Consider the following 24,465-nt stretch of genomic DNA (forward strand, 5'->3'; position numbering starts at 1 on the left):
ATTCTTTTTTATCGCTGTGTTGTATTCCTTTTAACAAATGTATCAGTTTATAGACATCTGGTTTTGTTTCCACTGTTTAGCTATATAAATAAAGTTGCTGTGAACATGTTTCGGTTAGTATATGCCCTCATTTCTCTTACGTATATATCAAGGAGTGGAATTACCAGGTCACAGGGTAGGTATATGTTTATCTTTAGTAGATACTGCTAGTTTTCCAAAGAGGCTGAATCAATTTAAACTCTCACCAGCAATGATTAAGAGTTATCTATATCCTTGCCAACTCCTGGAATTGTCAGTCTTTTAAATTTTCAACATTCTGATGGGTGTGAAATGGTATCTCATTGTGATTTTAATTGGCATTTCCCTGATGAGTGACAATGACGATGACACTTTTTCATACGCCTAATGGCAATTTGGATATCCTTTCTTGTGAGGTGCAAGTTTATTTATTTTTTAAAATTTATTTATTTATTTTTGGCCACGTTGGGTCTTTGTTGCAGTGCGTGGGATTCTCATTGCGGTGGCTTCTCTTGTTGCAGAGCACGGGCACTAGGCGCGTGGGCTTCAGTAGTTGTGGCATGTGGGTTTCAATAGTTGTGGCTTGTGGGCTTTAGAGCACAGGCTCAGTAGTTGTGGTGCACGGGCTTAGTTGCTCCATGGCATGTGGGATCTTCCCGAACCAGGGTTCGAACCCGTGTCCCCTGCACTGGCAGACGGATTCTTAACCACTGTGCCACCAGGGAAGCCCTGAGATGTGAGTTTAAATCTTTTGCCCATTTTAAAATGGGATTCTTTATTTTATTCTGCATAAGTATTTGAATATATTCTGAATATGAGCCAGATACATGTATTAAAATATCTTCTCCCAGTCTGTGAATTTCGGGAATTCCCTGGCAGTCCAGTGGTTGGGACTCAGTGCTCTCACTGCCAGGGCCAGGTTTGATCCCTGGTCAGGGAACTAAGATCCCACAAGCCGCATGGTGCAACCAAAAAAAAAAAACGTTCTTAATTTCAATGAAGTCCAATTTTTCAACTTTTTTATGGTTAGTACCTTTGTGGACGTTTCTTTTTCTTGCAAGAAAACTCTAAAACTTACTCTTCTAAAAGAAAAAAAAATTTTTTAATTACCTTTATCTAGTTCTAAGACATATTTGGGGTGGCTCACAGTAAGACCAGAAACAACAAAAACCACAAACCAATTGAAATAAAGGAAAAACAAACAAACAAAAAAACTGAAACAACAACAACAAAACCAAACAAACAAGAGGGGAAAGAAACGTGAAGACGCTGTAATGACAAGGAGAAATGTTAACACTGACAGGGCTCTAGGCTAAAGGAATCCACTGAAATTTAATTATGAGCTTCTTGGCAAAATAGTTTTTTACAACATTTCTTAAAGTCATAAAAGTAAAAACAAAGGATAGACTCAAACCCTGAAAGTTTCTTGATGAGCCCAGTGTGAAATTTACAACACTCTAAATAAAGAAATTTAAGGACTTCCCTGTTGGCACAGTGGTTAAGAATCCGCCTGCCAATGCAGGGGACACGGGTTTGAGCCCTGGTCCAGAAGATCCCACATGCCGCAGAGCAACTAAACCCGTGCGCCACAACTACTGAGCCTGTGTTCTAGAGCCCGCGAGCCACAACTACAAAGCCTGCAGGCCTAGAGCCCGTGCTCCGCAACAAGAGAAGCCCAGCACTGCAACAAAGAGTAGCCCCGGTTCGCCGCAACTAGAGAAAGAGTAGCCCCCCCTTGCTGCAACTAGAGAAAGCTCTGCAACTAGAGAAAGCTCTCACGCAGCAATGAAGACACAACACAGCCATAAATAAATAAATAAATAAATAAATAAATAAAAAGAAATTTAAATTTTGGAGACCTGATTCAGAAGAAATTGGCAATGATGCATCTTCATGTGGATGAGACCAATGTGAAATTTACAACACTCCAAACAGTGAAATTAAACCATGGAGATACCACTCAGAAGAAACTAGCAATGAGACCGCAAAGCATCAAACAGATTTTTGTTTTATATTGTTTCTAAATTTGCTGCTTATTTGATTCACACTTTCCCCGGCCTAAGAGAATAATAATGAATAGTAATCACGATAAAGCAGTTAAAAAAAAGCAGCAAATGGTCCTTGCCAATCTAATTCTTATCCATGAAAACATTAAATTTTGTTACAAGTTCATTCAACAGCAATTGATAATTCTAGATACAAATCACTGATGCAGATGGTTTACACAACGTTTTTAAAAAAACTAAAATCCTCAAAAGAGAGTAAAAAGTTCAAGACTTCAGTTTCTCAAAGACCGAAAAATTTATTTTTCTGTTCCATCTTACTCTTTTTCCTTGCCGAAGCAAATGATACACACTTACGACAATATTTCAACTGAAACTTTTCCACGAATACTAAAAGACCTCACCATGATCATTACTTCTACTTCACATCATCATAAGAAACTATTATTACAGCCATTTGACAGCTGGGGAAACTGTGACATACAAGGGTGAAGTAACCTGCCCAAACTCTGAGTCACTGGCAAACAGAAATGCAGGGTCTACTCAACTCCCTTCATGTTTTCTGGCAACTATTACCTTTCATCCTGTCACTAGCAAAACAAGCTAATACCATGTAAATAAACATAACTATTAACTTTTCCAAAAATCACTGGGTAGGAAATTTAACTGAAACAAAGACCCCCTTCAACAGTATGTTTTAAGAATGAACACATTCCACAGTTAACCTGTTAGGTAAATTCCTTCCCTCTCTCAAATTTCTTTGGCTTAAGCATTTTCTCCCCGCTGCGATCTCCCAAGATTATTGTAGTTATTTCTCCCCCACGAAAGGAGACAATTCCACTCTGTATTCCAATCCAGAATCACTCTGAAATAGATTCGCTCTTTTCCAACGTCCTGCTTTTCTGATGACAGCAGCTTCCCGGGCCTTCCCCAGAGTCCTCATAGCCTATGGAGGCAGCTGCCACTTTTCTCCAAACATCAATCGCGGCCCCCCTTTCCCAACACCCGGCCCCTGGCGTCCGCGCTCTCCTCCCCACCACCCTGCCCCGCCGCTGCCTCACGCCCTCCCCCCGCAGCGTCGGCAGCTCGTGCTCACCTCGGCCCCTGACAGGAAGGGGTGCGAGGGCCCTGTGATCGTCAGGTAATTGTCATTTCCTCCGGGAAACTGGAAACCAAAAGAAAGCCGCGGGGATAAGTTAGGAGAAGCAGGGAGTTAGCTCGGAGCGACAGATTCTGACCCCGACGTTATGACAACACTCCCCAAACCCCGCTCTCTCTCCCCTCCCGTCAGCAGCCTCTCCGCCCGGCTTCCCGCCTCTGCTTCAACCCCGTTAGCCGCGCTCTCTCGCCAGCCTTCTAAGGTCTGAGGAGCCTACCTCCATCTTCACACAACGCCTACCACGGTCTCAGTGCCCTCATCGCTCCCACCGCCCCACTGGACACGGAACTGCCGTCACTTCCGCAACGACGTGCGTCGCTCTCCGCTGATTGGAAGGAGCGCCGTGGGGCTGTTGCGAGTCAGCCCGGGAAGGCCGAGCGCACTGAAAGGCTAGCTATCGCCCCCTGGACCTTGGTGGGATAATGGCAGGTAGCAGTGTTACAGGCGTCCCCGGAGGTGGTATCTGGGTATTACCGTCGCTCCGACAGAAAAGGGATTTCGAGGGAGAGCAATAGAGACGTGATCTGGGCTAGAGGGGCCGGAGGTCGATAGATTGAGTGGCTAGAGAGGCCGGAGGTAAGGGGCTGTAGAAGTCGGGCGGACCCGGAATCCAGAGGAAACGGGACCATGACTTATGCTTATCTCTTCAAGTACATCATCATCGGGGACACAGGTAACCCGCGGGCGACAGCCCTCAAGCTGGGGCGGGGATTCGAAGCACCGAAATCGGGTCTTGGGGGCGGGGCTCATTCAGTGGGCTGGGCGATTAAGTGAAGCGGGGGCGGGGCGGGCGGCCGGGGGCGGGGCTCGGGGCTCGGGGTTCCGGGCTCCGGGCTCCCCGCTCCCCGCTCCCCTTCCCGAGTCCCGGACGCCCCGACACTGGACTGTTCCCGGGCGGCGTAACTCCTAGAACGCGCGTCCTTTTCTTTCAGGTGTGGGGAAGTCATGTCTCCTCCTGCAGTTTACAGACAAGAGGTTCCAGCCTGTGCACGACCTCACAATAGGTAAGTGCATGTACCTGTTCTAGAATAGGTTATGAAATATGGCTAGCTAAAGTGGAAAGTTAGCAGCCTTTGGTGTTCGAAGTAAAAAGTTACCTCTCCCTATTTTTGAACTAGTCTAAAGTTATGTTTAGTGAAGTGTGACTAATCAAATGCTGATAAATGGGGAGTAGTGTAATGGGGAGTAAGTAATTGAAAGGTAACTTTAAACTTAGAGATGAGCGTGAGGTATGGATTAGTTGCTGTAGGATTTTTTTTTCCAAATGCAATTTGTATGTCTGTGGAAAATCCCACGGAAACATAACTATTCAAAAACTCACCTTGCTTTGTGGTAAATTAGTGCGAACCTCACATGTGTTTTTTCAAAGTAATCACTATTATATAGATTTTGTGTGTGTGTTGGAAAAGAGGAAGCAAATTGAAGAGCCATCCCAGACTTAGAATTAAAAGGTACATGAAACTAATAACTTTTGTTTTAAAGAAAAGAGTATGATAGAGTTCAGAGACACACTGGTGATCCTGGGAAGTATGAACATCTTCCACACATTTGTGATAAGGCATGGCCTGCTGGGGCTTTAACAACCCCTTCCCCATAATCTCCATAACTCCAGCCCCCCCCAAAATATATGTGTAAAACTAGCCTTCTTGCCATGCAGATGCAGTTTCAGAATAAAATTCCTAGCTCCCATTCTTACTATATTGCCACTTCCAAGTCCCACCTTATGGAAGTCTAAGCTACTACTGATCCGAAAGGACTTGTTCAGAAATATCTAATGAGGTTAGAAAAGGATTTAGAGGATAGTATCAACAGGAAAATATTTTTGCAAATGAATATTAAGTGCACAACCACTCTGTGCTAGGTGCTAGTGATACAGTGCTTAACAAGGCAAACACTGTGCCTACATTGAAAGCTCCAATGTAGGAGGTGGGGCTGGGGGCATATAATGACAAGTAAATTTAAACTGCAAAAGAGGAAAAGAGGTACCACCTCTATCAGGAGAGGCTGAAAATGGAAGAATGAGCAGGAGTTTGCCAGGCAGAGGGGTTGTGGAGATGAGGGAAAAGTGATCAGGGCAAGAAGGAATAACATGTGCAAAGGCTCAGGAATAACAGAGATCAGGCTACATTTGGAAAACTGAAAGTAATTTAATATGGTTGGAGCATGGAATTTAAAGTGGAGAGTGGGAAGAAATAAGGCTAGAGAATATATTGCGGAGCACAGGCTCCAGACGCACAGGCTCAGTAGTTGTGGCTCGCGGGCCTAGTCGCTCCGCGGCATGTGGGATCTTCCCAGACCAGGGCTCGAACCCGTGTCCCCTGCATTGGCAGGCAGATTCTCAACCACTGCGCCACCAGGGAAGCCCCAGGGATGCAGTTTTGAAGCACCTGAAAGTAATGGGAGCAAATGACAAGTTTCAAAACAGAGGAATGAAGTGATGAATCAAGTTTTCCCCAGAGTCCAGTATAGGCTCTGTTTCTTTCTGAATTCAGTTTTCTGTACCAAGATAAACAAGGCAGTTAGATAGAAAATATGTGCAAAATATGAAGGTTTCTGTGTAATTAGAGGAAGTTGCATAAAAGGGGACAAAAGTGTTATTTTTTAATTCTTCCCCATTGAAATTCCATTCTTCTTGTCCAGAAAGAAAACAAAATTAGTGACTTTTTTTTTTAGTAACTATCACTATTCTTGATGAAGCAGTCCAGAGTAGTAAGAAGCAATTTTTTAATTTGTCTTATTGACTGCAGAACTTTAGAGTTGAGATTCTGGTCCCATTGTGCCTGGGGCCACTGAATAGCAGAAGCTAGATTAGTGCTCTTTCTTACTTGGAAATCAGAAGCCCTGGAGTAAAGTACTGTATAAAAATAGAAAATAGGACAAATTGTTTGACTTATCATCAAGTATTTTTAATGTAAGTAATCTTCAATTTTTAAGTTTTGTCCTGACATTACCTTGAAAGAAGCTGAACGCGAGGTAAACCAAAATCTTTATCAGACTATCTGTTTCCAAACTCCTAGGAGGAAGGCTGTTTTCCAGTGAACTCTGGGAATTATTGGAGACCTGAAATGTTTCATTCTTGAGAACCTACTTCTTAGATAGGTGCTTTTCTAAAACAAAAATTCTAGAATTGCAAAAAGAAATGTTGTTTCATATAGAGGACTAGAGAGTGACTTTGAGAAAATATTAGGAAATATTTTCAAAATTTTTAGAAGTTTTTAAAAAAGTTACAAAATTAAACATTACCTAATAACATTTAAGCATTAAATAATAATGCTAAAAATTTATTCACCTTTTCCTTGATTTCTTAATTAGTTTTATCCCCATGTCTGCTTTTTGGTTATATTTCCGAGGTCATTATCTAGAGCACAGTTTTTAATTCTAGAAGGTAAGTAAAACTTCAAGGAGCACAAAATGAATTGGAGCAAATAGGCAGCTGTAATGTGCTTAGTGGTACTAAGTGCAGACAGAGGATGAGTCTTTAGCACATTGAGGAAAAGCATGAAGCTCTCATTCAACATGGCTATTGTTCATTCTTTCTCTTGGTTTTCACTGACAGGTGTGGAGTTTGGGGCCCGTATGGTCAACATTGATGGAAAACAAATCAAACTGCAAATCTGGGATACGGTGAGAGGAAACAAAAATACTTTAGTCCTGAATATAACAGTAAAGGCTGATGCAGGGGCAAAGGGCTATGATGGTGGGGCTAATGGTGGAGATCAGAGTAGTAGAAGAGTGAAATCAAAGAGATAGGGAAGCTTTCACTTCCATCTGTAACAGTTACAAATTCTGAATGCCATATCTTTTTGTTTTAAATTACCCAAATAATGTATGAGTTTGCTTTGTAAAAATATTGATTAAATAATCCCAAATTCGGGAATTCCCTGGCAGTCCAGTGGTTAGGACTCTGTGCTTTCACTGCAAGGGCCCAAGTTCAGTCCCTGATCAGGGAACTAAGATCCCACAAGCCACGCGGCATGGCCAAAAAAAAAAAAATCCCAAATTCATTTGTATTTTACTTTGGAATGCCTTTTGATTCTTAGGAAATGAGCCTATCTGACTTTGTAGGAATGGATTATATATCTTGAAACTATATATAATCTGATGCTTCTGTTTGGGGGAGATTAGAAAGCTGTTAATTCTCTTTATCTCTATCTTAATTCTTTGCTGCTTCAGACTTATTTTTTACTGGGGATGGACAAAGATACCTCAGACTGATGCAGACAAACCCAAATTGAACTGCTCACTCTTTCTAGCTTATTGGCTCACAAACTTTGGTTCAGGAACTTGGATTGAGATTAAGAAGTAAAGTGATTTGATTTTTTTTTTTTAAAGATTTATTTTATTGACTAATTGATTGATTGCTATGTTGGGTCTTCGTTTCTGTGCTAGGGCTTTCTCTAGTTGTGGCAAGCAGGGGCCACTCTTCATCACAGTGCGCGGGCCTCTCACTATCGTGGCCTCTCTTGTTGCGGAGCACAGGCTCCAGACGCGCAAGCTCAGTAGTTGTGGCTCGTGGGCCTAGTCGCTCCACGGCATGTGGGATCTTCCCAGACCAGGGCTCGAACCCGTGTCCCCTGCATTAGCAGGCAGATTCTCAACCACTGCGCCACCAGGGAAGCCCTGATTATTTTTTTTAATAGATCTTTATTGGAGTATAATTGCTTCACAATACTGTGTTAGATTCTATTGTACACCAAAGTGAATCAGCCATATGCATACGCCCTCTTGGGTCTCCCTCCCACCCTCCCTATCCCACCCCTTTAGGTCGTCACAAAGCACCAAGCTGACCTCCCTGTGCTATGCGGCTGCTTCCCACTAGCTGTTTTACATTTGGTAGTGTATATATGTCAATGCTACTCTCTCACTTCGTCCCAGCTTACCCTTCCCACTCCCTGTGTCCTCAAGTCCATTCTCTATGTCTACATCTTTATTCCTGCCCTGCAACTAGTTTCATCAGTACCACTTTTTTTTTTTTTTGGATTCCATATATATGTGTTAGCATTCGGTGTTTGTTCTTCTCTTTCTGACTTACTTCACTCTGTGTGACAGACTCTAGGTCCATCCACCTCACTACAAATAACTCAATTTCATTTCTTTTTATGGCTGAGTAATATTCCATTGTATACATGTGCCACATCTTCTTTATCCATTCATCTGTCGCTGGACATTTAGATTGGTTCCATGTCCTGGCTATTGTAAATAGTGCAGCAATGAACATTGTGGGACATGTCTCTTTTTGAATTATGGTTTTCTCAGGGTATATGCCCAGTAGTGGTATTGCTGGGTCATATGGTAGTTCTATTTTTAGTTTTTTAAGGAACCTCCATACTGTTCTCCATAGTGGTTGTATCAATTTACATTCCCAGCAACAGTGCAGGAGGGTTCCCTTTTCACCACACCCTTTCCAGCATTTATTGTTTCTAGATTTTTTGATAATGGCCATTCTGACTGGTATGAGGTGATACCTCATTGTAGTTTTGATTTGCATTTCTCTAGTAATTAGTGATGTTGAGCATCTTTTCATGTGCCTCTTGGCCATCTGTATGTCTTCCTTGGTGAAATGTCTATTTAGGTCTTCCACCCGTTTTTTAATTGGATTGTTTGTTTTTTTGATATTGAGCTCCATGAGCTGTTTGTATATTTTGGAGATTAATCCTTTGTTGTTCATTTGCAAACATTTTCTCCCATTCTGAGGGTTGTCTTTTTGTCTTGTTCATGGTTTCCTTTGCTGTGCAAAAGCTTTTGTTTCATTAGGTCCCATTTGTTTATTTTTGTTTTTATTTCCTTTATTCTAGGAGGTGGGTCAAAAAAGATCTTGCTGTGGTTTATGTCAGAGTGTTTTTCCTATGTTTTCCTCTAAGAGTTTTATAGTGTCTGGTCTTACATTTAGGTTTTTAATCCATTTTGAGTTTATTTTTGTGTATGGTGTTAGGTAGTGTTCTAATTTCATTGTTTTACATGTAGCTGTCCAGTTTTCCCAGCACCACTTATTGAAGAGGCTGTCTTTTCTCCATTGTATGTTCTTGCCTCCTTTGTAGTAAATTAGGTTACCATATGTGCGTGGGTTTATCTCTGGGCATTCTATCCTGTACCATTGATCTATATTTCTGTTTTTGTGCCAGTACCATACTGTCTTGATTACTGTAGCTTTGTGGTATAGTTTGAAGTCAGGAAGCCAGATTCCTCCAGCTCAATTTTTCTTTCTCACGATTGCTTTGGCTATTCGAGGTCTTTTGTGTTTCCATACAAATTGTAAAAAACTTTTTTTAATTCTGTGAAGAATGCCACTGGTAGTTTGATAGGGATTGCATTGAATCTGTAGATTGCTTTGGGTAGTATAGGCATTTTCACAATATTGAATCTAACAATCCAAGAACATGGTATATCTCTCCATCTGTCTATGTCATCTTTGATTTCTTTCATCAGTGTTTTATAGTTTTCTGAGTACAAGTCTTTCACCTCCTTAGGCAGTTTATTCCTAGGTATTTTATTCTTTTTGTTGCAGTGGTAAATGGGAGTGTTTCCTTAATTTCTCTTTCTGATTTTTCATTGTTGGTGTGTAGGAATGCCAGAGATTTCTGTTCATTAATTTTGTATCCTGCAACCTTACCAAATTCATTGATTAGTTCTAGTAGTTTTCTGGTGGCATCTTTAGGATTTTCTATGTACAGTATCATGTCATCTGCAAACAGTGTCAGTTTTACTTCTTCTTTTCCAATTTGTATTCCTTTTATTTCTTTTTTTCCTCTGATCGCCATGGCTAAGACTTCAAAACTATGTTGAATAAGAGTGGCGAGAGTAGGCATCCTTGTCTTATTCCTGATCTTAGTGGAAATGCTTTCAGTTTTTCAACACTGAGTACGATGCTTGCTGTGCATTTGTCATATGTGGCCTTTATTATCTTGAGGTAGGTTCCCTCTATGCCCATTTTCTGGAGAGTGTTTATCATAAATAGGTGTTGAATTTTGTCAAAAGCTTTTTCTGCATCTATTGAGATGACCATATGGTTTTTATTCCTTAATTTGTTAATGTGGTGTATCACATTGATTGATTTGCTATATATTGAAGAATCCTTGCATCCCTGGGATAAATCCCACTTGATCATGGTGTATGATCCTTTTAATGTATTGTTGGCTTCTGTTTGCTAGTATTTTGTTGAGGATTTTTGCATCTATGTTCATCAGTGATATTGGTCTATAATTTTCTTTTTTTGTAGTATCTTTTTCTGGTTTTGGTATCAGGGTGATGGTGGCTTCGTAGAATGAATTTGGGAGTGTTTCTCCCTCTGCAATTTTTTGGAAGGGTTTGAGAAGGATGGGTGTTAGCTCTTCTCTAAATGTTTGATAGAATTTGCCTGTGAAGCCATCTGGTCCTGGACTTTTGTTTGTTGGAATATTTTTAATTATGGCTTCAATTTTATTACTTGTGATAGGTCTGTTTATATTTTCTAATTCTTTCTGGTTCAGTCTTGGAAAATTGTACCTTTCCTAGAATTTGTCCATATCTTCGTGGTTGTCCATTTTATTGGCGTATAGTTGTTTGTAGTAGCCTTTTTTTTTTTTAAAGATAACTGCAATTTTTAAAAAAATTTATTTATTTATTTATTTATGGCTGTGTTGGGTCTTCATTTCTGTGCCAGGGCTTTCTCTAGTTGTGGCAAGAAGGGGCCACTCTTCATCACGGTGCGCGGGCCTCTCACTATCGCGGCCTCTCTTGTTGCGGAGCACAGGCTCCAGACGCGCAGGCTCAGTAATTGTGGCTCACGGGCCCAGTTGCTCCACGGCATGTGGGATCTTCCCAGACCAGGGCTCGAACCCGTGTCCCCTGCATTGGCAGGCAGATTCTCAACCACTGCGCCACCAGGGAAGCCCGTAGTAGTCTCTTATAATCCTTTGTATTTCTGCAGTATCAGTTGTGATTTCTCCTTTTTCATTTCTAATTTTATTGATTTGCATCCTCTCCATTTTTTTCTTTATGAGTCTGGCTAAGGGTTTATCAATTTTGTTTATCTTCTCAAAAAACCAGCTTTTAGTTTTATTGATCTTTGCTATTGTTTTCTTTGTTTCTATTTCATTTATTTCTGCTCTGATTTTTATGATTTCTTTCCTTCTACTGACTTTGGGTTTTCTTTGTTCTTCTTTCTCTAGTTGTTTTAAGTGTAGGGTTAGATTGTTTATTTGAGATTTAAAGTGATTTGATTTTAAAAAGCATTTCTGATGGCCCACTGGAAGTATTTTCATATGCTAAAGTTAAATGCTGCCATATGATTCAACCATAACACAGGCCTCCCTCAGACTTTCCCTTTTAGTTCCTAGAAGGCCACAAGGAAGGAAGCTTTCAACCATAGCAGAAGACGAGAAAAAGTAAGATAAAAGCAAAACAGGAATCAAATAATTTAAGACGTAAAACCATTAGAGGATAAATAAAATTTAAGTGAGCTCTTGGAGGGAAAAAACATGTTTTAAATCTTAAAGTTTTGTTAATATTACCAACAAACTTCTTCAGAATTATTTTTGGATTTTGATGTTCTAATAGGCATGCAACTCATTAAAACATTTGTATGATTCCTATTTTTTAATATATACTTTTATATTTATTTATTTTTGGCTGTGTCGGGTCTTAGTTGTGACATGAGGGATCTTCATTGCAGCATGTGGGATCTTTTGTTGTGGCGTGCGGGCTTCTCTCTGGTTGTGGCCTGAAGGTTTTCTCTCTCTAGTTGTGGTGCGTGGGCTCCAGGGCGCGTGGGCTCTGTAGTTTGCGGCACGTGGGGTCTCTCGTTGAGGTGCGTGGGCTTAGTTGCCCCACGGCATGTGGGATCTTAGTTCCCCAACCAGGGATCGGACCCATGTCCCCTGCATGGGAAGGCGGATTCCTTACCACTGGACCACCAGGGAGGTCCCATTTGTATGATTCTTATAGTAAGAGATTCTTGTATTGTTGGAAAAATAACCTTAGAATTAGTGTACTGGAACACTCTTCTCACCTTCAAACCTGGGTTTAGCTTATATGAAATAATGTCTAAGAAAACAAGCTTTTGTGCTATGAAGTACTAAGCTCCTAAGTTTATTATTATTATTTTTTTAAACATCTTTATTGGAGTATAATTGCTTTACAATGGTGTGTTAGTTTCTGCTTTATAACAGAATGAATCAGTTATACATACACGTATATCCCCATATCTCTTCCCTCTTGTGTCTCCCGCCCTCCCTATCCCACCCCTCTAGGTGGTCACAAAGCACCCAACTGATCTCCCTGTGCTATGCGGCTTAAGCTCCTAAATTTAAATTATGGATTCAACATATATAGAGTTTATAACTTTTGGCCAGTTACTGAACTGGCCTTTGAGCCTAATTCTTCCCATTAGTGATATAATTAGTATCATTACTGTTACTGTTATTATACTATGAAAAAGCTATTTATTTTCCTATGTCCACATCTTAGTTTTCCTATCTTTAAATTATGAACAGTAGTCTTCCTTCCTAAACTTTATGTAGGAATATGAGGATAAAGAATTTCAAGAATGTGAAAACTTTTCCGGTAGGATAGGTTCAGTGCTCAGGGTATTCATATTTAGATGATTTTGCTTCCTTTAATGAAAAACCCAAAAAAAACCAAAAACTTCTTCCATCAGGAAACCAAAAGTATCCAGTATATGGGGGCATTAATAAATTGCTCAGTTATAAATAAAACTTAATATCTTGGCCCCAGTTGGAAATGAGATTAGAGTATAAACAGTTGGGTTTGTTTTAGGAAAACTCTGTCCTGGGCCCTGGGCTTCTTTCCCTATTTGTTATTCCTGTTTGCCATGACAAGATCCCAGCAAGGGACATCTTGGTAGTCCTGCCTTTATTAGTGGAACACTAAAGGTCAATCAGCATATGCCCAATTTAAGTGCTTTATATCTAATTTTCTACATTGATCCATCAAAATGAAACTTCCATTAGACAGGGCATTGGCATTCTAAGATAATTTTCCGTTTTATAGGTAAAGGAATAGAAACAGAAAAGAAAGGTTAATGTGATATGTTCAACATCATATGGGATTGAAAATACTCTGAGTTTCTAATTCTATTTCCAGTTCTTTCCTAGGGGATATTGGGAAATGTATGGGAATGTCTTTGATTGTCACACTGTGGGGCGCTGCTAGCATTGCGACGGGGAGCCAGCGATGCTAAACATTCAGCAATCTGATGGACAGTCTCATAGGAAGAGTTGACCCACCCAAAATATCCATTGCACTGTCATTGAAGAATATTGATTTCCCACCTGGACTTCTCCCTGGGCAGTCAGGTTTCCTTTTCCCTAATTCTCTTTTCTTAATAGAAGTTCTTTGGTAAAATTAAGTCCTTTGTGTTAGAGTGGCATGTGATCAAGTAATTTCTCTGGAAATAACCTGGTTTTGTTGGGATTTTTTTTGTTGTCATGTTGATGGAAAAGGCTGGACAAGAATCCTTCCGTTCTATCACCCGTTCCTACTACAGGGGAGCAGCCGGAGCACTGCTGGTGTACGACATTACAAGGTGAGTCACGTCTGGTGGGTGAGAGGGAGATTCTTTCCTCTGTTCTCAAAATCTTTTTTATCTACTGAATCTAGTTAGAATGCTAAAGAGGAAAGCCCTCTCTAATGTTTTTCTTTACACATATAATTTTCCCCCTTTTCCCATACATTTGGAATTGCTTTGGCATTTTGAAATAAGCCTTTGACCCACTTTCTAAGCTTTTCTGTTGTAGGCGTGAAACCTTCAACCACCTGACCTCGTGGTTAGAGGATGCCCGGCAGCACTCCAGCTCCAACATGGTTATCATGCTGATTGGGAATAAGAGGTAAAATTTTATGTGTATAAATAATAAGTACCAGGATTCATCTAGGTACTCTGGACATTGGATCATTTGGGTCCTAAACTTTTTTAGTTTAGGTACATTTAGTGTCTCAGTTAAAAAAAAAAACAAAATTATTGTGGTAAAATATACGTAACCTAAAATTTACCATTTTAACCATTTTTAAGTAGATAGTTTTGTGGCATTAAATATATTTACATTGTTCTGTAACCATCACCGCCATTCATCTCCAGAACTTTTTCATCTTCCCCGACTGAAACTCTATTACCATAAACAGTAACTCCACATTCCCCTCCCACCAGCCCCTAGCAACCACCATTCTACTTACTGTCTCAATAAAGTTGACTATTCTAGGCACCACATATAAGTGGAATCATACAATATTTGTCTTTTCATTACTGGCTTATTTCATTTAGCAGAACGTCTTCAAAATTTATCCATATTGTAGCACGTGTCAGAATTTCCTTCCCTTTTAAGGGTGGATAGTAGTCCATTGTATGTATTTACCACGTTTTCTTTATTCATCCATTGATGTACGCTTCAGTTGCTTCTACCTTTTGGCTATTGTGAATAACGTGTCTTGTCAACATGGGTGTACAGATATCTGTTTGGGTCCCTGCTTTCAATTCTTTAGGGTATATACCCAGAAGTGGAATTGCTGGATCTTGTGGAAATTCTATGTTTAATTTTTTGAGGTACCGCTGTATTGTTTTCCGTAGTGGCTACACCATTTAACATTACTACCAACAATGCACAAGGGTTCCAGTTTCTCCACATCCTCACCAACACTTGTTATTCTCAATAAATTTTCTAAGGCACCCATAGGCCAAAAGACATACCTAATAGTTTTGTTATTAAATAGATCTAAACAACATAACAAGTATTTTTGTCATAACAACTAAGTGAAAAATGAAAAACATAAATTAAAAGAAAAAGAATTTTTTATTTCATAAATAACCATAATGACAGCACGGCTTCTCAAACCTTGGAATCAATATTGGACACTACCACTCTCCGTTCCCAATTGGTTTTTGTGCAGGGTTTGCTTTTTGTCACAGCAACTGCCAAAAAGTCAGCTTTGCAAAGATGTGCAAATGTTGAATGGAATCTGTCAGGATCTGATGGTGACATTGCCAGTTATATCAAGCTTGTAATTTATGTGGTGTTCTGATGTTGAGTGTTGCTGTGTTTCCCTTGAATATTTAAAGTAACCTGTGGCATCCTTGTGAGTTTGTAGTAGTGCCTAAGGTGCACCGTTTGAGAACTGTGGCCACAGACTAATTGTACTCATTTATTGGTTCAACCAATTTATGGAAAACCTGTCATGTCTTAGACATTGTGCCAGACCCTGAGTGTGCAAAGTGAAAACAAAGTCCTGCCCCCATTCCCATGGAGCTTACAGTCAATGGGGACATAGATATTGAATATAAAATTATTTGTATCTGATTACAAATTATGATAAATGCAGTGAAGGGGAAGAAAAAGGGCACCATTAAAAAGAGTACCAGGGTACTTATTTTTGATTTAGAGTTGTAATTTAAGCTGGAATCTGAAGGATGTGCAAGAGTTCAGCGGGCAAAGATTTTAAAGAAAGGTATCAAGTAGGGGTAACAAACTGTGTGAAAGCCTTAAACTGGGAAGAAGCTCGATAAGTTTATAATGTTGAAAGAAACCGGGTACGGTTGGACTAAATCAGAGGGGAGTGGTGCGAGATGAGGTTGGAAAAGAAGGCAGGGACCAGATCTCATCATGGCACTTACTGATCTGAGAGAGGAGTTTGGATTTTATTCTAAACACAGTAGGAAGTTTTAAGCAGAGAAGTAGCTTGATCAGGTTTTAAAAGATCACCCTGGAGGGGAGCAAGGGTTGACGTGGATCTCGGCAGCAGCAGTCCAAGTGAGAGAGTGGTGGATTAGACTAGGTTGATGGCACTGAGAGAGAGAAAAGGATGATTTTAAGGTACGTTTTGGAGGACCTCGCTTTGGGGTGGATAGGGTATTTGGAGTGAAGGAGGAAAAGGTGTTAATAATGTCTTGGTTTTTGGCTTGTGTCATTTATGTGGAAGCTTGGGACAGAATCAGGACATTTCATTTTGATGTACTTCTGAGGTGCCTTTTACACATCAGAGTGGAAATGGAGAACAGACAAATGGACAAACTGATCTGGGGCTTAGAGGCGTGCCTGGGCTAGAGGTACAAATTTGGGACTGTTGCCATTTAGGGTTAGTTCTTCCCTGGTCTTCACACAGCTGATGAATAATAAATCTACATTTTGCAGGTTTGTTGTTCTCTAATGGACTTACTCCTTGATTTTTTTTTTATGGTGAAAAACTGGAATCCTCCCAAATGAAAATTTCCAATTTGAAAAATGAAAATCAGACAGTTCACCATTGCCTTATTCTGCAGCCTTTTATCCTGTCTTGCATAAAGTCTTTCCATGCCACTTTATTTTTTCTCATTCTTTGGCTCTGTCTTCACATCCTCAATATCACCTAATTTTATCCGTATCATTTTCTCTGAATCCCTCATTTCCCTAGTGGCAGGCTGCTACTTATTATACACATTAATAATGAGACTAGTGAGCGTTAAGGCAACTGTGTTCTCCCTATTCCTGGCTCTCTCTCTTCTTGTGGATTGACTCTAGTAAAGAGGAAGACACTTATCACTATGGGATTTGACATCTATGACTTTTCTACTTTCCAGTAACTGGAATTTCCCTTTCCTCTTCTTTCCTTTGCTTTAACTGGATCTCATTCAAAAAAGAAGCATAGGGCATGGACCTTGAGTAATTAGGGGGCTTGCCTAACCTCTTATAAACCTTTTTCTCTGTAATAAGAGTAAGGTATTATCCTCAGCCATGCAGCAGCTGTCAAGAATCTGATCTGAAGAATATTTTCCAAGAGGCTACAGAAATCAGTAACCCTATACAAGGAACATCATGCAGGATCTACATTCTTTATGGATTAACTGGCAGTTGAAACAGCTATGGGATTCTTTTAGAACAAGAGTTTCTTCTTTCACTTGGATCTTTTTTTAGTTTTCTCCCCAATTAATCTCTTGCAGTGACTTAGAATCCCGTAGGGATGTGAAGAGAGAAGAGGGAGAGGCCTTTGCTCGGGAACATGGACTTATATTCATGGAAACGTCAGCCAAAACAGCCTGCAATGTTGAAGAGGTACTATTTGGGAAAAAGTAGGGAAAGTTTTCAGAGATTATACCATACCTTTGTCCTTTTATTCAGAATTCTCTTCCCTTATAAGACATGGGTAAGAAAAGGATGTTTTATGGTCATAGTGACCATATGTCTCCCTTTAAGGGAATTTTTCCATTTCTTTTTCCTTGATTCCTAAGGCTTTACTTTTATATTAGATAACATTAATTGGTAAGTGTGGATTGACACTACTGTTATTTGTAAATCAGTAGAACTAATGGATTCTACTTTAGTCATTCGTAAGCCTGATACTGACTGTATCTTCAGTAACTGAGAAGAGAGCATGTTTGTTTTATTTGCAGAGGGTGCCAACGTAGGAACCCTAGGTATATCGTGTGTCAGTACCAAAATACCGTAGAATCCCCTTTTTCTTTTTGAAACTACTCTCAATGGCTTTTAACAGGGCCTTTGGGGGACCGTCTGTATTTTTACTCCATTCTCCTAATAGTTCCTAATTCACCTTTGAAATCCAAATCGGAATAATATTTGTATTCTCTTTTCTTAATCTCTCTAGCTAAACTTGAGCCTAATACTATGGTTTATGTTTCCTTTAGGCCTTCATTAACACAGCCAAAGAAATATATAGGAAGATCCAGCAGGGTTTATTTGATGTCCACAATGAGGTGAGATAGGGTGGGGGTCTGACAATTAACTTTGTTTTGTCTTAAACAGGATAGGAAGCTCCCTAGAATGTAAGCACTTCCTATCTAACATGATACTATTTGAAGCTATGGCAATTCATACTTGATTTTTTTTTTTTTTAATGTAGGTACACAGAAACCTGTCATCCTTTTCATTTTTTCTCAAGTCTGAGACCCAGAATGCTTAAAGAGATTATTAATTTGTGATCTAAAAGGTTTATACGATATGGGAGATTTTCTTTTCAACCTCAGTTTTTTACTATTCCAGAGCTTGGGGAAGTGTGATTCTTAATTGCTGAGCACGGCCATTTCTATAAAGCAAATTTGGGGTCAAAACAGAAAAAAGAATTATATGCTAATATGCTGCCACTTCTCTTTTACCTCCTCTTACTCTTACCTCATCACATCCTGATTCTGCACATAGCTATGAAACTTAAGTATAACAGTCACTTTAAAAATGGGCACAAAAGCCACTTCTAGTCATCGATAATACCAGAGCTGGTCATCTTATCTTCACTGTCACAGATTATCGTTCCACAGCAGTCTGGCTAGACTGCATGGTTACCTGCCAAGGCCATATCTACTTCTAGAAAATGTGATTAATGATTTCTGCTTTTACCCCTCTCCTTTCTCCCACTTAACTTTCACACTGAGGTGGGAACTACTGCCTCTTTTCTTCTACAGGCAAATGGCATCAAGATTGGCCCCCAGCAGTGTATTTCAACATCAGTGGGACCCAGTGCCTCCCAGCGGAGCTCTCGTGACATGGGGTCCGACTCTGGCTGCTGCTGAACATCTGGCCTGGACTCTTTTTTCCTTCCTGGAACAGCTTCAGATAAATAGGCTTAAAGAAAGAGGTCTTACTTGCTTTGGCTGAGAAAAGCCTCTTTTCAAGGTGTGATGTTTTGCCTTTCCACTTAAAGACCAGGGGAGAATTTGGGCCCTTATTGACCTGTCCTTCTTCAGGGACGTGAGCATTCCCTATAGACTAGGGCTCTTCTCATCCTTCTATTTTAATTTCTAAAGTGTTAGGATCAAAGCTGATTGTCATGGTAGTTCAAAAATAAATTCTTTTATAAGCATATACAATCTACTCCTCACCAAGAATTAGTAACAACGGTCTAGGACCTTCTGCTTGAGCACTTGAGATTACTGGGATCCGGCCGGCCTTTTGACCGTAGATCCTCAGTCTTGGCATTTCATTGAATTTTTTCACTTGCCACGTCATAAGATTTGTTGCAGATAGCAGTTCCTTCTACTTGAACTGCTCAAGGATGCTGAATACTTCTCCATCATCCCATTGCTAGTTTCTCTGTCTTAGAGTAACTACAAAATTTTGAAAGCAGTGGAGTTGCTCCTGGACCTGTAGCCACTTACTATCATTACCTAGAGAAAACATCTTTCCCTGTTCATTTTGTTTTAGGGACCAGACCTAACATTAGTAAGTCAGTGTCTTTCACCAAATAGACTCCTACCGTTTCATCACACACACTTCTTAAGGAGACCTATTTAGACTTTCTACTGTAGTCAAGCTAATCTGCTTACCGGACATGACATATTTGCTTCCACTCCTATGCCTTTGCACATACCCTACTCTCCACTAACATTATACTCAAAGCCCACATTTTTTTCCTTCAGAACGCCTTCTTTGACTGACCTAGGGACTTCTGAACAATTATTGACATAGTACCTTTTAGCTTTCATGTATTGTTTATTCATATGTATATTTATTTGTATTTATGTTACTTTGTAAATATGTTTTATAGTAGCTTTGTGTGTGGAACCTGTCTCCCCGTGTAGGTTGTAAGCTCCTTGAGAGTAGGAACCGTGTTACCCTTTTAGTTTTGTAAACCACTTCCTCCACCATTCCTTCACAGTGCCTAGTGCTACTCATGTGATCACTGAATTTGACTGACATACTTAAAGACCTGGAACAGGTTTATCTTAGGCTGCAGAGGAAACAAAAGGCCTTAGAGTCATCTCTTTGTACTTCTGTCTCAATCTCTTCCACCTGCTTACCCTGGATTCTGTATTGCCCTTCTCCCTCTCCTCTCTCTCCCTTCCCTGGCGCTTCACCTCCATTCCATGCAGCATACACTAAGGCTGCCTGCTTCCAAGCAGTCAAATGAGTGGATACTTCTCCAGCCATTCTCCTTTTCAAGAGCATATAATACTATCCTAGTCAGCTTTGCCTTAGCTTCACTCATCATGCAGCCTTCTGGGTCAGTTGCTATGTCATTTTGACTTGATGTCCCGTTCTCTTCCACAGCACTGAGGTCTCGTGAATTTTCCTCATTGTTTTGTTGTTGATGAATTGTTTCATAATTAAATATATGCATGTATCCAAGCTGCAGACATTTCGTGTGTCATTTCTGATTGTATCCCAAACGTAAGTAGATACTCTCCTTCTAGGGAATTGTATCAAAGGTATTGGAAGAAGCCTCCTTAAGAGACATTCATTTTATACAGGATTCTGCCCCCAGTAGTAGTGGTATTATTTAATAGTGTACCACAGGAAGTTGGAAGGCATTTGGAGTATTGCTTTGATTATTGTTTGGTTTGGTTTGGTTTTTGAAAAATCCTACCTCATTCTAAAAGGGATTGAGGCTGTTGAATTTGGCCTGCCCCCTCACACCAGGGACAAAACTAAAGTAAATATAACTTAATAGTTTCTGTACAGGAGTTTTCCTTTACCAACCAAAAAAACCTTTAGTGATTGGGATGAATCAGAGCACTGATCAGAGATAGCATCTGCCTAGAGCTGCTGCTTTCAGTCATTAAAGGATACCATTTTGATATTTTAGAGTGTATCTTTTTGATCTGAATCCCACATCCAGTTATTTTATCCAAACCACTGATAACTTTCTATACTCAGATATTTCACCAATTTTAGGGAAGCATGAGAAACAGAAGTACCTGGGCAAATTCATGATCTGTGTTGATCATTGTTGATGTTCTGAATGAAATGGTCATGAAGAATTATAGAAAGTGGATCTCCCATGTGAAGAATAGTAGTTATAAGATAATATGGGTGTTGGTTGGTTTTTGAAGGCCAGGACCATTGGAAGTCATACTATTTATAGCAGTCTAAATCATCACTATTTATAGATCATTGCAGATAGCAGGCACACCCATTCCCCTTTCTATAATGCCTATTAACTGGTTCTTTAGATAGTAGGTTTATTTTGTACCAAATAAGCAGACGGATAATAGGTTCTCATTATAGAAACTTAATAATTAAGATCATATCTGTATACGCATTTACAGATAAATATATTGTTCTGGTAAGTCCTAATACTAACATCAAGTTTAATTTGGCCAACAGATTTTGTTCAATATACAGAGAAATGTATTTGGCCGAGTCTTAATCACTTCTGCGATAAAATACTGATTCGTGTGACTCCTTAAGGTCTCTGAGCTCCCACCATGTATGACCATGCAAATGTTACTCCTTGAGAAATTCCTTTAATGATACGGAAAGACTCCCTTCACTCAATTCAAAAAAATAAAAACTTCTTGTAGCAAGTTGTAATAGCAGTAGAGATTTAAACTAGAAAACACGGGAAACTCTTTCTCATTGAGGGCAAGAGAATTTCACCTACACTAAAATTATTAACAATTTAAACGCAGTTATTAGAACATTACTCTGCAGCCAATGTTTCTAAGGCAGTCTCTTAATGCCCCTCTTCCTTGCATATAATTTCACCTTTAAGAGTTCTGCTCTCTCTATCTGTAGTCACAGGTAGTTTGGGTCTATTGATGAACTTAGGCCTTTAAAAAAAAAAAAAAAAGTTGAAATTCTTCCCTGAATCCTGTTCATTTCCAACTGACTAGCAGTACTCTGTACCGTCAAAGTCAGAACACTGGAAACCTTGCACGTGAAGCATAAGGATTAGAAGCATCTAGAATAGATGCATAACCTATGTTGATCTTATGCTGATATCCTGAGGAGTGAGGTGTCTCCAAAGGATTATCCCAGGAACTCGGAAAATCCAGTCATTCCAAGAATGCATTTTTGCTTCTTTGATTTGGTCAAGATCGCTTCCCTCGTATGAGAGAGAGGGTGGGGGCTGCCTCCAAGCGCATTCAGCACTATTCCACATTTTCTCCCCATCGTGACTGAGGGATACTCTGATCATCTAAAGGAGAGTACATGGGGGCTGCACCTAAGTAGTCCGACAGAACGCCGAAAGGGACTTCAAATTCCTTAAGCACTCCTTCCTCCTCCCCGCCCTAAGGCACCAGCCCGATCCAAGATGGCTTCCCAGAAACAGGTAACTAAACGTTGTTTTCGTTTAGAGCGCCCCCAACGGCGGGGATCAAGAAAAGATGCCGAGAGATCTGAAAGTCCGTGAACTGAGAGCCGTCAGAGCCGACCTACCGCCAAATTTTATTTTCAATCAGGCACATTTGTGGTTGCCTCAGCCTTTTAGGCCCTCCCACCCTCAAGAGACTTCCTGGATGGCACTCACACTACCCTGCTGGAAGAGGCGGGGCGTCGGCCCTGCCATTGGTGGGTGGGAGCGTGGGTGGGCGGAGCAAGGGAGAATGGACTACTAGCAAGCTAGATTGAGCCGAGGGCTGGCCATGCTCCGCCGGAAGGCGCCTTGTTCTCCGAAAGGGTGAATTGAAACGCTGGCTGGAAAGGAAGCACCAGGACTTGTTCAGGTAGGCTTTCCGCTCACGCCCGCCGCTCAATGCTGGTCCAAGAGTCTTTGCAAAAGCTGAGGCTCTTAGAATTGGCTTCCATAACTCATTCTCCTCCTCGCGCCCCCGCCCTCTGCCCGTCCCCCAGTTGTAAGGGATCAGGTGCTGGGTGATGCTCTGGACTGAACCATTCTCCTTTGTGAGAGGCCGGGGGAGAGGGCGGCTGCCGGGCCGAGGGCCCCGAGTCTGGCCGAGCCGCGAACGGGGCTGCCCCTGCCCTTGTGAAGTTTTTAGGGCTTGTCATTGCATTACTGGGTATCATGTAGATTTGAGGCAGCTCCTTGTTCTCTTTGCCCCTTCAGAGGAGGGAAAACTCCCCGGCTCCGTTTGGTTACTCCATACTTTGGACTCAGAAGTGGGAGAGGTTAGGGATTTTTTCTTTTTTTTTTAACTGCTTTTTTTTTTTTTTTTTTTTGCATTTTAGCAATAAAGGTGGGTAAGAGAGCATGGGGTGAGCCTGTGCAGATTGTTTTACATTCTTAGGTGTAATTTCTGTGGATCTTTGGGAGAGCAGAGCAGGCGTTAGGACGTGTTCAGAGATGTGGGAAGAGAGAAGCTCAAGCCTTGCATCTCCATTGACAAGTCTGCAGAGCTCACTGGTTTTCTGTTGCATTATGTAAACTCTTCAGTGCCAGAAGACCCCTCCCCCTACCTCGGAGCGAATGCAATTTCTTTATTTACCTGTCTAGTGTCGCAGGAAATTTCCCTGCCATTGCAGCAGCTGTGCAAATGCAGCAGCTTCTACCTTTTAAGGGTCAGTCCTAAATGATTAAGGTCTTAAAGGAAGAGGTAAATAGTGGTGTATAGATGTTTAGTGGGCCAGTCTCTTTTCAATGACTGAACACAGTGAGGCGGAAGTCGAAGACTTAGAACTTGATATCTTTTTCTTTTAAAGGATAGACATAGTGGAACGCCCCAAACACCAGAGGAGCTGCATTGTCTGTCTGCTGCACCCTACCATCACACTAGCATCCACAGATTGTTTACTCTTCATGTTGCTCTGAACCTGTCAGTTCAGTCGGGGATTCTCTAACTGGTTATCCTTAGCATCACGTGAGGTCCTATCTGGTGTGGGGCACTTTAGGTGCTAGAAGGTGAGTTTGTGATTTGAATAATGTTCTCTCTTAGTTCGTTAGATAACGTCTTCTGCCTAGGAATTTCTTTTGTATTAATCAACAGATAGTTGTCAGAACAAACTGTGGTCAGCCTCTTAGGGCCAGAACATGGGAAGCTTCTCATTCCAAGTATTTTGGATTATCCCACCCCTTAAAAGAAAAGAAAAATTATGGTAAGGAAAACAGCATTTTTCATTTGAGAAGTCAGGTCGCAAGAGTGGTATGCCAGTGGGTCTGCAAGGCAAGATGAAGGACATTGGCCAAAGAGAGGGTAGCTGTGTGTGTAAAGACAGGCTTGGGGGAAGGTTTAAAACTGCAGTAGTAAAGGAGTAGTGGATTGGGATAAGGGATTTGATGGAGCAGTGCATGGGTACTTGCACGGTTGTCACCTTACCCATGTGTGATCTATCCTGTGCATCTGTCCTTTTGAGTGTGTCAGTTCCAAAATTGACAAAATCCACTTAGACATGGATAGAAAATGATAGAAATAGAAATCTGCTGAGCTGGTTGTGAATCACCAGGAAACACCTTGTATTTCCTGGGACAGCCTTCTCTGCAGCACCCGCTGGGTGATGGGGTGGAAGAATCTTGGTATTGTGGTAACCACCACTTCAGAGTTTTGCTTGTAACAAGAAAAATTTGCCATTTTATGTGAAGAGTTGAGTTTTTGATAGGTAGGGTAGGATGGCGATGGGGCTTAGTCTTTAAAAGAAACCATTGTATACATCTCCTTTGGAAAGGGTGTGGTATTTCTGGGCAAAACTACCTCTT

General features: G+C 40.7%; 3 protein-coding genes across 8 annotated transcripts in view; 2 read left to right on the top strand and 1 right to left on the bottom strand.

The window, feature by feature from the left end:
• Positions 1–3,515, bottom strand: part of TOX4 (TOX high mobility group box family member 4) — a 15,492-nt gene extending 11,977 nt beyond the window's left edge. Inside the window, exons 1-2 of the mRNA XM_082452395.1 lie at positions 3,398–3,515; positions 3,118–3,186 (exon numbers count right to left, since the gene is read on the bottom strand). Of these exons, the coding sequence (XP_082308521.1) occupies positions 3,118–3,186; positions 3,398–3,403 (75 nt within the window). The 5' untranslated portion in view covers positions 3,404–3,515. The remainder of the gene's footprint in view (positions 1–3,117; positions 3,187–3,397) is intronic.
• A 1-nt stretch (position 3,516) lies between these two features.
• RAB2B (RAB2B, member RAS oncogene family) lies at positions 3,517–20,219 on the top strand. 3 transcript variants are annotated; one of them, XM_082452543.1, is made up of 8 exons: positions 3,517–3,609; positions 4,113–4,184; positions 6,737–6,804; positions 13,620–13,702; positions 13,914–14,006; positions 17,084–17,195; positions 17,786–17,854; positions 18,527–20,219. In XM_082452543.1, the coding sequence occupies exons 1-8, from the start codon at positions 3,603–3,605 to the stop codon at positions 18,662–18,664; spliced, it is 642 nt and encodes a 213-aa protein (XP_082308669.1). In that variant the 5' UTR covers positions 3,517–3,602; the 3' UTR covers positions 18,665–20,219. The 3 variants fall into 3 exon arrangements, with proteins under 3 accessions (XP_082308669.1, XP_082308667.1, XP_082308668.1); XM_082452541.1 differs by lacking the exon at positions 3,517–3,609 and adding an exon at positions 3,630–3,853; XM_082452542.1 differs by lacking the exon at positions 3,517–3,609 and adding an exon at positions 3,635–3,853 and having other exon boundaries at positions 18,557–20,219.
• Positions 20,220–22,385: 2,166 nt separating this feature from the next.
• The window catches only part of CHD8 (chromodomain helicase DNA binding protein 8), a 57,328-nt gene continuing 55,248 nt past the window's right edge, over positions 22,386–24,465 (top strand). For 2 of the 4 annotated variants that reach the window (XM_082452335.1, XM_082452339.1), the window contains exons 1-2: positions 22,386–22,540; positions 23,475–23,673. The gene's annotated coding sequence lies outside the window, so the exon portion shown is untranslated. The remainder of the gene's footprint in view (positions 22,541–23,474; positions 23,674–24,465) is intronic. The other 2 variants (XM_082452334.1, XM_082452340.1) reach the window with 2 other exon arrangements.

The sequence above is a fragment of the Balaenoptera physalus genome (assembly GCF_965194825.1).
Source record: "Balaenoptera physalus genome assembly, chromosome: 2".
Lineage (NCBI taxonomy): Eukaryota > Metazoa > Chordata > Mammalia > Artiodactyla > Balaenopteridae > Balaenoptera > Balaenoptera physalus.